The 14,050-nt window shown below is 45.0% G+C and overlaps 1 protein-coding gene across 4 annotated transcripts in view; it reads right to left on the bottom strand.

Moving 5' to 3' along the window:
• Positions 1 to 14,050, bottom strand: part of TLN2 (talin 2) — a 453,126-nt gene that overhangs the window by 71,078 nt on the left and 367,998 nt on the right. For all 4 annotated transcript variants that reach the window (XM_024232426.3, XM_024232425.3, XM_063716677.1 and 1 more), the window contains 5 exons: positions 11,439 to 11,579; positions 10,806 to 10,987; positions 9,582 to 9,714; positions 6,861 to 6,962; positions 2,166 to 2,336 (listed from right to left, as the gene is read on the bottom strand). In XM_024232426.3, the coding sequence (XP_024088194.1) occupies positions 2,166 to 2,336; positions 6,861 to 6,962; positions 9,582 to 9,714; positions 10,806 to 10,987; positions 11,439 to 11,579 (729 nt within the window). The remainder of the gene's footprint in view (positions 1 to 2,165; positions 2,337 to 6,860; positions 6,963 to 9,581; positions 9,715 to 10,805; positions 10,988 to 11,438; positions 11,580 to 14,050) is intronic.

Here is a 14,050-nt window from a genome sequence, read left to right as displayed (position 1 = left end):
GAAAGCTTACAGTGCTGACTGTGTGTGCTCTATGGCTGGGAACACAGGAAACCAAGAGCAAGTTGGGTGTTGTGGCTTGCACCTGTAATCCCAGGTACTTGGGAGGCTGAAGGGGGAGGACTGCTTGAGGCCAGAAGTTTGTGATGAGCCTGGGCAACATGGCGAGACCCCATCTCTGACGGCTGGGAGCACACACAGTCAGCACTGTAAGCTTTCTGGTAACAGCCTCTGCTTTACCAGAAAGCAGAAGCTGAGGTTGTGAGATTCCTTGAGAGAAAATAAAATTCCATGAGGAGCTCTGAACTTACAGTCCAAGCAGATGTGTTAATGTCTTAAAAATCCAGAAAGGTCGGGTGTGGTGGCTCACGCCTGTAATCCCAGCACTTTGGGAGGCTGAGGAGGATGGATCACCTGAGGTCAGGAGTTCAAGACCAGTCTGGCCAACATGGTGAAACCCCATCTCTACTAAAAATACAAAAAATTAGCTAGGTGTGGTGGCAGGCACCTGTAATCCCAGCTACTCGGGAGGCTGAGGCAGGAGAATCACTTGAACCCGGGACGCGGAGGTTGCAGTGAGCCGAGATCGTGCCATTGCACTCCAGCCTGGGCAACAAGAGCGAAACTCTGTCTCAAAAACAAACAAATAAAAAAAATCCAGAAAACTCCTCCTTTGAATTATTCTCTTAGTACTGAAACCGTCAGGTAGGAGTGGTGACATGTGGCAGTAAACAGCCTGGAGAAAAGACAACCCAGAAGTGAGTCAGAGGATAAGTTCTCTCTCCTCCAGTTTGGGGAGGGTGCAAAGGGGGCTGGCATGACTGCAGGGCATCCTATCGTTTCTCCATCACAGTCAAAACAGTATTCTTTTTTTTTCTCGCTCTATTCCACCACTTCAGCAACTCAACTTATTTTTCCAAAAGACTCCGAACAACTTGAGGGCAGTGGCTGGAGCTTAATATTTCAGCATCCCCAGAATGAGGCTCTTAATAACTGCCAAGTACATGAATGAGAACACTGAACATAGAAAATGTTAAGTCCAATCTGGGTGCTGTGGTTTGCGCCTATAATTCCAGGTACTTGGGAGGCTAAACGGGGAGGATTGCTTGAGGCTGGGAGTTTGAGATGAGCCTGGGCAACATAGTGAGACCCCCATCTCTAATTAACTTACTAAATAAATAAGTAAATAAATGAGCAAGCTGGCTAGCAAGATATGGTGGCATGTGCCTGTGGCCTCAGCTACTTGGGAGGCTGAGGCAGGAAGAAGGCACGAGGCCATGAATTCATGACCAGCCTGGGCAATATAGTAAGACATGATCTCAAAAAAAGAAAAGAAAAGAAAAGGAAAGTCCATGACATTATTCACACTGCTACCAGTTTAATGTTTCTAAAATATGGACTGATTGTGCCATTCCCCTGCTTAAAGACTGCTGATGGCTCCCCATTACTTACAATAAAGACGGAAGTCCGTAATGTGGAAGAGACCTGTCACCCTGCAGCCCAGTCCATCCTCCCGCCTGGTGGTCCCCCAGCTCTGCATGTTCCAGATAGATGAGACCACTCACTATTCCTGAAGAAATCACAACCCTTTAATAAATCTACCTATGCCTTTGCATATGCTGTTCTCTCTTCTTCAGTTCCCAAGTTCAGAGTAAAATGTGGTGCAAGGTCACCTATGACAGGTTGTCGTCATACTTGGCCACTTAAAGCAGCTGGGTGACACAACAGGCTGAAGAAATGTTCCCTCTTGCAAACTGGTATGGGAGATTTTCATATTAAACTGCAGTCTCTTAAGTACTAGAAATCGAAATGACATTTACTGGAGCACAATAGAGCATTCCTTTGTGCAAGCTGGGTGTCAGTGCTGAGCAGGGACTCAGCAAGCATTACAGTTTTCATTCCTGTAATCATCACACCATACATTTTCCTTCCCCAAGGACACTTGTCTACACATTCTGTCAAGAAAAAAATAACTTTTACGTATATTTCTTCATTTCCTCCCTAAGAACCTTGGGAAGGCCAATAGATTATTTCCGATCTCAGAGTGGGAGCTCAAATGCCACCAGCAAGAACTGGAAGTGTTTTTTTCCTGGAGGGACACATTACAGCAGGAATGCATGATGGCTTCTTAGTGGTCCTAAGTGAGTCCCCGATATCCTGGACCATACCTTGGGGTTTCCGCCACCTTCTTTGGCTGCATACAACATCTGCAAGGCAGACTCTGCGAGAGTCTTGGTCTGGTCCAGCACCGTCATCTGCTGCTGATGATCAAGAATCTTGGAGGCCACACCGACCGCGGCTAAGATCAAGGGCTCAAAATAGCTTGCCAGTTGTGTCACCTTTCAAAAAAAAAAAAAAAAAAAAAAGCCACAGATGTATCATGTAAATACACGTGTCTCCTTCAGGGGCTCCACGGTCAGGTGCGGGAGGGGAACAGGACTGGGCTGACTCACAGGGAGAGGCAAATCTGCTGCAATTTACTGCTGAAAGTGCTTGCTAATTAATGGACTCTTTCTTGGTTTTTACTTTCTCCAGGGAGTTCTTCATCTCTCTAAATATGGCAGAGGTGCTAAGAAACCCATTCCAAGATCCAGAGTTAGATATGAGAAGAATTCAATTTTACAAACTGTCAATTTCTATAAATGAACAACTTTTAAAAGAACTAAAGACATCTTACAAACTCAGGAAGAAGGAGGAGTGGAAAAGGGTAAGGTAGCAGGGGAGCAGAAAAAAGCAGGAGATGAAAGAAACCTTCAAAAGCTTTGTAGGAAGCCAATCCCAACTGCCTTTTGCCCGGAGCATTTTGAACAAGCCTTGATTTGGAAAAAAAGTACAAATGATTTCACATCAGGCTAGATGCTCTGTTTATGATTTGCCCAACTTGGGAGAACAAAAAAAGCTTATCCCGACAGGAACCACTGCCTCCGCACAGGCCTCTTTCCAGGGGGGCACTGCCATGCATATCCATCCACGCTCACCAAAGCTCGCCTACCAGCTGGGCGCTGTGGGCCACGTGTTGCAAACATCTAGTGGGCGCACCCCCTATGCCAGGCTCTCTGCTGAAAGTTTAACATCCATTTCCTCACTGAGCCTCCACAACTTTAAGAGGCAGATACACATGAAGATACCGAGGCCTCGAGGGGTTGAGACGCATGCTCCATGTCATGCAGCTAAGAGGTGGAGACAGCGGCATCCCACCCCACAGCCCCAGCTCTCAGCTGCCACAATCTATGGTCTCTGTCACTTTCATTGGGATTCTAGTCCTGCTGCTGTGGTAGCATTGCACTTTTAGAAGTTTATCATTTGGTGTTTGGATGCCCCTCTACCTGGCAGCAGAATATGAGATCTTAACATTTTGCTATATTCACTTCAGATACCAGAATCTATCCTCACTCAGATAAAATACAATGGCAAGAATCACACTCTTCTGTTCAATGCCTCATTCTGTGCGGTAATGACTAATGGCTAAATTAGACCCTTTAAGAGAACTTAAGATCAAACCTTTAGCCAGCACCTCCCTTAACGCTTCTTCCCATCACATGTTAGAAGAATGAGTGTTGTGGGGATGTGGACAGGAAGACCACTCACATGAGCAGTCACTGGGCCAGCAGGAGGGGGTGGAGGATGATGGGGTGGGTGTGGCTAGGGCAAGGTTGGGGAACGTGTCCAAAAAATAAAACTTAATTAACGCTAATAGTGAGCCATGATTATTGGCCAACAATAAACTTATTTTTACATTGTTATTTCCTCTATGGTTATCTTACAGAGAGGTTTCAAACCTGGTGAATAGGGCTGTTCCCGGCCCTTAGGGAGCCTTTGGGTGAATTTTAAAGGGGTCCTTTGGGCAGACATGAGCGATGCCCAGGGCAGAGCATGGGCTGAAGTTTGGTCCCTACTTCCCACTTCGGCCAAATGCCTTTGTGGAGGGCACAGCCTGTACAACCACAGGCAGCAGCTCCACACACTTGCATTTGATTTCATCCTTGTCCCCAGGAAGGGCACTGGTGTCACCACCAAAAGGAATGGAGCACTGAAGGGTCATCGGGGCAGAGGGCTTAGGGTGGTCCTTTACGTCCTAAAGGAGGAGTCAAAATGTTTAATGCATTAGAATCTTATATGTTTTCTAGGTTAATTTTATTATTTTCTAAGTATATTTCATCAATGCAATTGTCAAATGTCAGTGGTTGCTGTGTGCTGAGAATAATTAAATGCAATAACTAAATGGGAGCCCGGCTTCCCCATGGAGGTAGCATGGCTGGGCCATGAAGGACTTCAGCTCTGGCTTCAGAATCACTGGATTTGAATCTTCCCTGCCAGTTCCTTACTGAGAAATATTTAGCTAATTGTTCCAATTGCTCCACTTCAGTTTCCTTATCTGTAAAATGGGGATTAATAATAGCACTGAGAGTTCATCAGGACCGGTAGGAGGATTAGTGTACATGAAAGCCCTTCACCACGCTCACTGCCACATAGGAAGTACTCAGTAAAGGCTAGGTGCTCAAATATTACAGGCAAAGCTTTTTGAAGGCATGTGCTTTTCTCTGTATTTAGGGAGCTTAGCGAGGACTTTAACACCATTAGTTCTTGAGACATGACAGAATAGGAAACATCCTTCCATGGGTTAGCACATGCATTAAAATAACACAGAATTTTGAGTATTTGGTACATAACGTTCATTCCTAGGTCTAGGGACACAGTGGATTGAATAGTGGCCCCTCAAAAGATATGTCCATATTCGAACACCTGCAACCTGGGAATGTGATCTCATGTGGAAAAAGGGTGTTTGCAGGTGCATTTAAAGATCCTGAAATAAGAATGTCCTGAATTACCGGGGTGGGCTCTAAATCCAATAACAAGTGTCCATCTAAGAGACAGAAGAGACACCGAAGAGCAGGTGACAATGTGATTACGGAAGCAGGGATCAGCGCGACAGTCAAGGAGTGCCAGGAGCCACAGGAAGATATAAGCAGCAAAGAACAGATTCTCTAGGGAATCCACTCTACAGTCTCCAGAGGGAGCACAGCCCTGCCACCACCTGATTTTAGACTTTGGATGAGAGAATAAATTTCTGTTGTTTTAAGCCACAGAACTTCATGAACACAGCTGGGGTCTGAGAATTGGCATTTCTTATCACTCCCAGGTGCTGCTGAAGCTGCTGATCTGGGGCCCCACATGAGCACTGCAACAAAGCCTTGGGGAAAATGTGAGTGTGAACTCCCAGTCCACGGCTCTTCTGGATAGAGGGCACACCGACTGCCTCTGTCCAAAACTCTCTTTTAGAAGCTAAGAGATGGATTAGTCCAAGGGCCAAGAGTAAATTTATAAGTCAAGTGACATAAATATATTATGTTTCTTTTGATGCTAACCACTAACATAGGAATTAATCTTGTATACTAATGAAGTATCCGCAGAGACATGGGTATTGTCCTCCGAAGACATCCAGAAATATTCTATTACAAAAGTTCTGGAATCAAAAGTAACTGCTGAAAAAATGTCCAGCTTCTCTCCTAAACTCAGTTTCCCTTATGGGCGAATAGGCGGTGGCCCCAGTGTCCAGACCATTCTCCTACCCCTGCAAACCTCTTCAGACAGATGGACAAGCCCTTTTCTAATTACTGTTTAAAGAAACTCAGCTAAGAAATGAAATATGCCAGCCGGGCGCGGTGGCTCACGCCTGTAATCCCAGCACTTTGGGAGGCCGAGGCAGGGGGGTCACCTGAGGTTGGGAGTTTGAGACCAGCCTGATCAACACGGAGAAACCCCGTCTCTACTAATAATACAAAAATTAGCCGGGCATGGTGGTGCATGCCTGTAATACCAGCTACTCGGAAGGCTGAGGCAGGAGAATTGATTGAACCCGGGAGGCGGAGGTTGTGGTGAGCTGAGATCACACCACTGCACTCCAGCCTGGGCAACAAGAGCAAAGCTCCGTCTCAAAAAAAAAAAAAAAAGAAAAGAAAAGAAAAAGAAATGAAATATGCCACACTTAAAAAGGCAGAAAGACACTGGCCTTTGAGATTTCAAATCTTAAAAATCCCTCCTTGGAACCAGTGGGAAGGTGAGTAGGCCCTCAAGCTATTCTGTAATTTGAAAAAGCAAGAATATTGATTTTCTAAAATTGATACCTGCCAAGAAGATTTTGGCTACTGTATTTCTTCCTATGTACATCTATACTGATGGCTGCACTGATAAAATGCTAGGAAACCCAAGGTGGTTAAAAATCCAATTTCTAGCCTCTCCTTACTGAGGCACAGGCTGCGTAACAAGCCAACTGTCCTTGAAGAATTTGCAAAATGAACCCCAACCAGGCAAGATATCATTTGGCTCTGAACACAATGTGGGTAGGAATCCCCAGCTGAATGGCTCCCCTGGAGTGGACACCTAGGGAGGGTTTGGTCATCCAGAGAGGTCTGCTTTGCCTCATTATGTCTAAGAGTAGACACTATGTTAGAAACCACAAAAGAATAATGTACCCTTAAACACACCAGAATGGGGCTGGCCGGCCAGCCAGCCAAAGGTGGCAGACTCCAGGCTAGGAGTGTCTGCTTCAGTCTCTGGCTTCTTTCAGCAAAGGTCGATTGCAACGGATGACTGTAAATGCCAAATTACCTCTCTGGCCACAACCAGAAAAACTGCACTGAAGTTTTCTTCTGAACTTAGGTAAAAATAGATCCTGAACTGATAATTTCTGGAGAGGATGCCAGAGAGAGGTTCAGTGTTATTTTCTGCAGCTTAAACCAGCATTGGACTCAGGCACAATACTTGCACCACAGGCTTTTGGGAACGATAACAGTAAAGTCAATAAAACCTTCTCTCCTGTGATAACACGCACACCCTCGCAGGATCCCCTCGGTGTGCATTACCTTATGTCCCAGCTGAGCTGCTTCTCCCCGAGCCGCTGTGGCGATGGGATCGATAAGGTGTCCGATTTCCTGGACCACCGAAGTCAGCTGCTCCTGCAGGGCCTGATAAGGAGAGAAGTGTCAAGTTCATCCCATAACAGCTCCCCACAGAGCTGCACTGATTCAAAAAGGCCCCTCTGAAAAATGAGAGAGGCCACACAAAGCAGACATTAGAATGCCTGGGTGTGTGCCATCAAGCCACTGCACCCTGCCCTGACCTTCTCAGTGATGACTCCTCCCAAGAGAGAGAGAAGGAGCAGTCCTGAGAGATGCTTTTGCAACTGGCTTCTTGCTCCTGTCAACCCTGACAACTGATGCTACTGGTATCTTTACTTTAGGTTCCTTGATGTAATTAGTAGACATGCGGAACAGTCATGGCTTTCCAAGAAGGGACGACAACTTCTTCCAAATGCAGGCAGATAATGGAGGGGTCTGAGGGAACATTCCAGGTCGCTGTATTCTCAGAACTAATAACCCCTCAAGGAGGGAGAGTGACATAAAAATGCGATTAGCTCCTTGAAAGCAGGACTACTTCCCAAACAGTGCACTGTGAAAATGCTCAGCTTAGATCTCAGTCCACTGTGTTTGGTGGTATGCATGCAAATATTAAACACGGTGCCCTCAAGACCTTTCTTTTCACGTTTGAGAGATGGTTTAATCTCTTCACCCCTAAAGAATTGAATCATGCTATAAAAAGACAGAGCAAGATATCTAGATGATTCTGAGAATGTGGGGGATAGGGGATTCAAAGGTAGAGATTCTTAGCCAGTGGCAGGAAAGATCAGATCCCTATGTAGGACTATTCATAGGAGCTTCACTGATAGACGCAAGATTAACACATCAGTTCACTGGGCGTTTTACATCTGCACACACCAGCATGGAATTGAGTGAACTACGCCTAAGTGGCGATGTCCTGCTCATCAGAAATGAGACTCTAGCCTTCACTACTTTCCCACAGAACAATGCTGCCTGTGGGCCGGGAGGGATGTGGGCAGAGTGTCCTCAACAAGAGGAGCAGACTAACATGCAAACTGGAAAACAAAACCCTGGAAAAAGAAAAAGAAAAGGAAAAAGAGAAATAGAGACAGATGGCAGCGGGCAGAGAGAAACTTTCAAGACGGCCAAGGGTTTTATTTAGCTAATTACTTATTATCTTCACATTCATAATGTGATTATAGTCAAGAATGCAAGAATATTCCAACAGTGCTGTCTTATTACAGATGGTTTATTAAATTAAATAGGGTGTACGATTAGGGAGCACATGCAGTTAAAGGGGAAGGGTTCTCTTCCTAGTGAGGGAGTTAAAACAGAAGATGTACTGGGTGACGGAGGATATGGTGAAAGGATGGGGGCATGAGGGCGGCTTCTGGGGTGCTGGTCATCTTTGCTACCTTTTTTTTTTTTTTTTAAGATGGAGTCTTGCTCTGTTGCCCAGGCTTAAGGGCGGCAGTGTGATCTCAGCTCATTCACTGCACCCTCCGCCTCCCAGATTCAAGCAATTCTGCTGCCTCAGCCTCCCGAGTAGCTGTGATTACAGGCCACTGCCACTGCGCCTGGCTAATTTTTGTATTTTTAGTAGAGAAAGGGTTTCACCATGTTGGCCAGGCTGGTCTGGAACTCCTGACCTCAAGTGATCCATCCGCCTCAGCCTTCCAAAGTGCTAGGATTACAGGCATAAGCCACAGCGCCTGGCCTCAACTTTGCTTCTTGATCTGGGTGCTGGTTGAAAGGCCCGTTCAGTTGGTGATAATTTATCAAGTGGTACACTTATCTGCACTTGTCTGCATGCATATACATACGGACTTTAATAACAGATTCAAAAGAATAATTCTGGAATCCCACACAGTTTGAGAAAACTTAATTCTTCTTTTTTTTTGGAAATAGGAGGGTGAAGGTGGAGCGAAATAGACAGCTCTATTAATAAAAATGAGCAATACTAACTCTGGGCCGGAAGCTGATTGTTAATGAATTCAGTGGCAGGAAGACAAACATCAATAAACACACCATCCATGTTTATTAAACACCTTCTGCAAGTCAAGCACTGTGCTTTCGGTAGAGACAGAAGTAAAAATCAGGAACCTTTGGACAGGTAATAGAAAAAAACCCAAAGGGAAAAAGCAGGAAAATTCCATTTTAAACTTTGGAAAAACAAGCAAGAAAGGGCAAAGTGGCTTTAAATTAATAATAGGATGCCAAAGTCCTCAAATGCTAGATATTGAATAACTTAGGGCAAAATCCTTGATCTCTGAACAGACCAAATGCATTCGTTTAATGCTGAATTTGCCAACTAACTAAAAAGCACACTGATGAAATATGACAACAGAGAATTATTCAAAATTTACTTACCTAGGTCTACTCTACTGATGTGTTAAAACAAGCACGGTACCCACTGTACCCCTAAATTACCTTGATATTGATATTTTCCCTCCAAATTTCAGCTACTTTTGAACTTTCCACCCCAGTACCTGTATTCCTTCCCCCAAGCCACCCTTCTCTACTTGGCATCTACCCTGCCCTCTCCAAAAAGTTCCCAGATTAGCTCCACAGAGAATGGCTGTCTAATGGTGAAACTCCAGCAACAGAAACATTTTGGCCCTACCACCTCTACCCCTCCAAGTCTGATGCTAAGGTTTTTCAACATATCTAGAGGCTACTAAGCAGGCCCCCAGATTCCCAGCTTACCTCCACAGAGATGTCGTCCCTCGTGGCCAGGCTCTGGCTGACGGCGGCCAGCGAGGCCTGCTCGATGTCCCGGATGCACTGGTTGATGCCATCGATGGAGTAATCACACTCCCTCTGTCCAGGGGCCTTGTCCCTGGAAAGAACAGTGCAAGTTGGACACAGGCTCCATGGGGCTCAAGTCCCACAGCCTGCTCCAGCACTGGTGGGCCAGGATCCCTGTCCCCTTCCTCCCTGACTCAGTCACCTCCTTTCAGGAGGAATCCCTGACCCTTGGTTGGCAATGTCTCACTGCACAGCCCATGCATTCCTTAATTTAACACTTCAGATAACTCTACTTATTTCTGGTGGAAAGAATATGGTCCTGCCCTCTATCTTAGGCTGATACCAGGCAACTGCAAAGGAAGCAATTTGGACTTGGATTCTCTATTCACTGGCTTAAGCACAGGACTCTTATTCAAAAAAAAAGTGGTCAGCACTATTTCCGGTGCAAACGTATTATGCTTTCTACATTGCATACTAGTCACAAAGTCCTGGGCTACAGTAGGAATTAAAACATGTAGTGAATTTTTCTTTGTAAGGCATTAAGAAATACAGTTAACTGTGGTTTTGAGCTTCAAAAGCAACTAGGAAGCAAAATATAATTAAGGGAAGATGAATTTCATGCTGTGAGGTATTAACTGGTTAACTTCAGAAATGTTATGTCTACTTGGGGATGTCTTTTTCGGCTCCCACTATCGACAAGGACACAGATGCTCAGAGTTACTGCAGGCCCTAGAATATTCTTTGTCTTACTAGCAAACTAACTGCAACCCCAAATCCTGCTAAATAAACAATGGTGCTCAATGCCTAAATTCCTAGATATGGACAATGTGGTACAGTGATTAGACAGCCATTGGGCCTTAAGGTGACCTTGGGGATATTACCCAAATTTTTCTGCCTAAATTTTTTCATCAGTACAAGGGAAATAATGACAGTGGTACCTTATAAGACTGTTGTGATGTTCAAATAAAGTAACACAGATAAAACACTTGGAGTAGTATTTGGTATATGGTAAGTACTTAAGTTAGCAATTACTATTGTGACCAGTGCTTCCGGCCCCAAGGAGAAAAGAAAAAGATGATAATGATCAACAATATCACTATTAAGTAAAAAGCCTGGTGGGCTTATCCTCCTCCTGCCCTGCTGAGATGCAGGCTGGCAGCAACCTCCAGATGGGAAACTGACCTGATAGAAGTGATGAGACTCTTGATGGAGTCGGACACTGTATGGGAATGTCCAGCCAGTACAGACCAGGTGGGTGGGTCTTTGGGGTTGATGGCCAGAGAGCGTGCAGTGCGAATGAGGTATGATGAACTCTCCAGCATGGTCTTGGCTGAGACCAGGATTGGTTCCTGTGCCTGGGAACCCTGAGACCAAACAGCAGAGAAATCAAAGTCAGGGTCGAAGACATGAGTGAATGACGTGGGCCCTGAAAGGTCCTGTTCCTTGCCAAATCACCACCTCCGCCCTTTGAAGGAGACAAAGAGGGCAGGGAACCATGAAGACTGGATTACCAGGGGTCTGCATGGTGGGGACTCAAGCCCATGTTTGCCCCTTAAATAGCATTTTTTTGAGTGTGACACATCCCAAGAATCACCCCAAACCTAGGCAGTAAGATTGTTCTCTACATATACGTTATCTCTCAAGAGAGGTGTAGTCATTGTGTTTCACTAACTGTGCACATGTCATCACTGACAAGAGTAACAGTAGCCTACATGTTGACAGAGAGAGCTTTTGGAGTTTTAACTATTAACTCATTTGGTGCTACACAAAGTTAGCCAAAGACCTAAGTATTATCTTCCTGCAAAAACTCCCTACCTCAGAGCTGATCTGGGCAGGAATGCTGACAAACTCAGGGTTTGAGGCGAACGCTGTCAGGTTCTCCACAGCTTCAATCAAGGGTGCGGTGGCAATGCGACACTTATTGCGGTTGTCTTCAGAGAAATCCCCATCCAGGGCCTGATGGGAGAAAACAGGGAGATTTTGCCCAATTGAGAAGCACAAATTATTCCTGAACCACAGTAATCACCTCTTAGTGAAAGAAGGTGGTTCAATGAGAACAGTGAAAATGTTTGGTGACTTCATAAACAATAAATAAGAACTGATTAAAGAGACCCCTGCCATCAAGCAGAGGGGCCCAGTTAGCAGTTGTGGAGAATTAAAGACAAATGTGTAGCTCACAGGACAACTGACTCCACAGTAAACTTTCCACTCACAGGAAGCAGAGACACAGATTTAAACAGCACCCTGCTCTTCAACGCCCCGTGACCCCCTGCACCAGACCATGCAGCGGGACTACTTTCCTCCTCACTTTTGAGACTATAATCCTTGGGATCTTTGCCTTCATTTTACTCAGATTAAATCTATTCTCTTCCAAACAATAAACATACTTTACTGTATTTTAAAGCAGTACTTTTAACTTTTTCTAAGTTTTACCTGGATATTCCCTAATGACTGATGAAGGCAAGGTGGGCATAACTGTCATCATTCTGAAATGAACACAATGGAATCTAACGGGAAGGAATAGATGAGAACTACCCCCAGTCATACAAACAAATCTCACAAACATAATATTTAACAAAACAGGCCACCCACAAATGGGTACCTCCTGTACAATTCCATTAGTACCAAGTGCAAACACATGTGGTCCTCCTAATCTAGGGTGTTAGAAGAGCAGATAAGACCGGAGAGAGCATAAGGAAAGCTTCTGGGTGTCAATAACATTCTGTTTCTTAATCTGGCTAGAGTTACCAAGGTATGTTCCACTTAAGAAAATTCACTGAACTCTAAACATAACGTGTTTTCTCTATATGTATCTTATGCTTCATAATTAAAAAAAAAAAAAAACTAACGGCAGGTAACACAATGGCATTGAGTGATCAGGCCTTTTGCCAATTTATGGTCTGGATGGATGAGAATCCAGGAATGTGGCCTGTGATCCATGCCAGACTGCTCACAAAGGGTCAATACTTCGATGAGGTTCCCAGCCCTGGACTCTACCTCCTCAGGATCAAGACTGTTAGAACCTATAGCGTGTGACCCAATGACAGAAACCCTCCCTCCCAGCGAAAGGCTACACTTGACAAGGCAGTTATGTTTGCAGAAGAATGCAAATTTCCTTGTCAAATGACCACTTAAACTTTTAACTTAACCCTTATGAGCAACATATAAAGCCAATTTGGACAACTGGGATCAAAAAAAAACAGTGCTTGGCACTGGCATTACCAAGCAAAGCAGATCTGAGATGGGAGCATTTCTGTTTTTCAATAAAGCAAGAGGAGGCAGGCACCGTTGGTTTGAAGGCGATTTCTGAATAACAACTACATTCCAATCAAGCCTTGGCAGCTTGGGACAATAATTACATACCCACAATGCTAATATTTTCAGAGGAATTCCCGCAAGCCTGGCTAATTTACTGTTTTTTGCTAATATAGTGCCTGGCTCGCCTTGGCTCATGCCCTTCCCCCACCAGACAGGCCCTGACCCTACCCTCACCTCTCCAGTTCTGCCATTTTTCCAGGCCCAATGGAAACCCTTGCATGCCGGCTACTTCTTGCTCACATATAAAGCCTCATTTCTCACTACCACTTACATACTTGGTAAATGTTGATTTACGCTGCCAGCACTGGCCACGTAGAAGTGAACCACCTTGGTACTCTGATCTTGTTGCACTGTTAATATTGCTCTGAAGTTTGGTAGATCCCTGGAGGTCGGGGTTTACCAGACTTCAGAACAATTTGAGAACACCAGTGTGAGGCAGGGTGGGTGCCACTCAGCAGGAGCCTGACACAGATGGGCCGAAACACAGGCAAAAGAGTGAAGCAAGCTGATTGCAAGAGTGGACTTCGGAGTGGAAGAAACTCAGGTCTCAGCCCCACCAGTGGCTACATGGCTTTCTCCAATCATACCCCTTTAGCTGGGATCACACGACTTCCAGCTTAAGAGGAGATGCTCAGCCTTCCCTTGGTGCTGCTCCCCCTTTCTGCTTCTTACCTCTCCACGCTTTTCTCTTGCCCTTTCTGCTCCCACAAATCTCTCAGTCTATTGGGAAGAAGGGCAGCCAATCAAGCCACTAAGGGTAAGCTGAACTTCTTCAAACTAAAAAGATGACAACTCAAGGAATGGTTTTCTAATTCTGTAGGTGTCACAGATGGCACTATTAGAATAAAGACAGGGTTTGTTTGTTTGTTTGGGGCTTTTGTTTTGAGCACAGGCCCTAAAATCATATTAACATATAGCCCATTGCTATTTGCAGGTCAGAGCCTTGAATAACATGAACTAGAATAGCAAGCTACATCAATCATTTTCCATTCTCAAAAAGGACAAGTTATTTCATCCAAAAAAGGCATCCGGCATCAGAAAGGATAGTTTGCACAGGTATATTATTTCACTTCTGAACTCTGCTTCCATTGGGCACAGCAGAGCCACTC

This window comes from Pongo abelii, chromosome 16 (assembly GCF_028885655.2).
Source record: "Pongo abelii isolate AG06213 chromosome 16, NHGRI_mPonAbe1-v2.0_pri, whole genome shotgun sequence".
Lineage (NCBI taxonomy): Eukaryota > Metazoa > Chordata > Mammalia > Primates > Hominidae > Pongo > Pongo abelii.
Note: the sequence above shows the minus strand (reverse complement) of the source record. Positions and strands in the feature narration are given on the sequence as shown.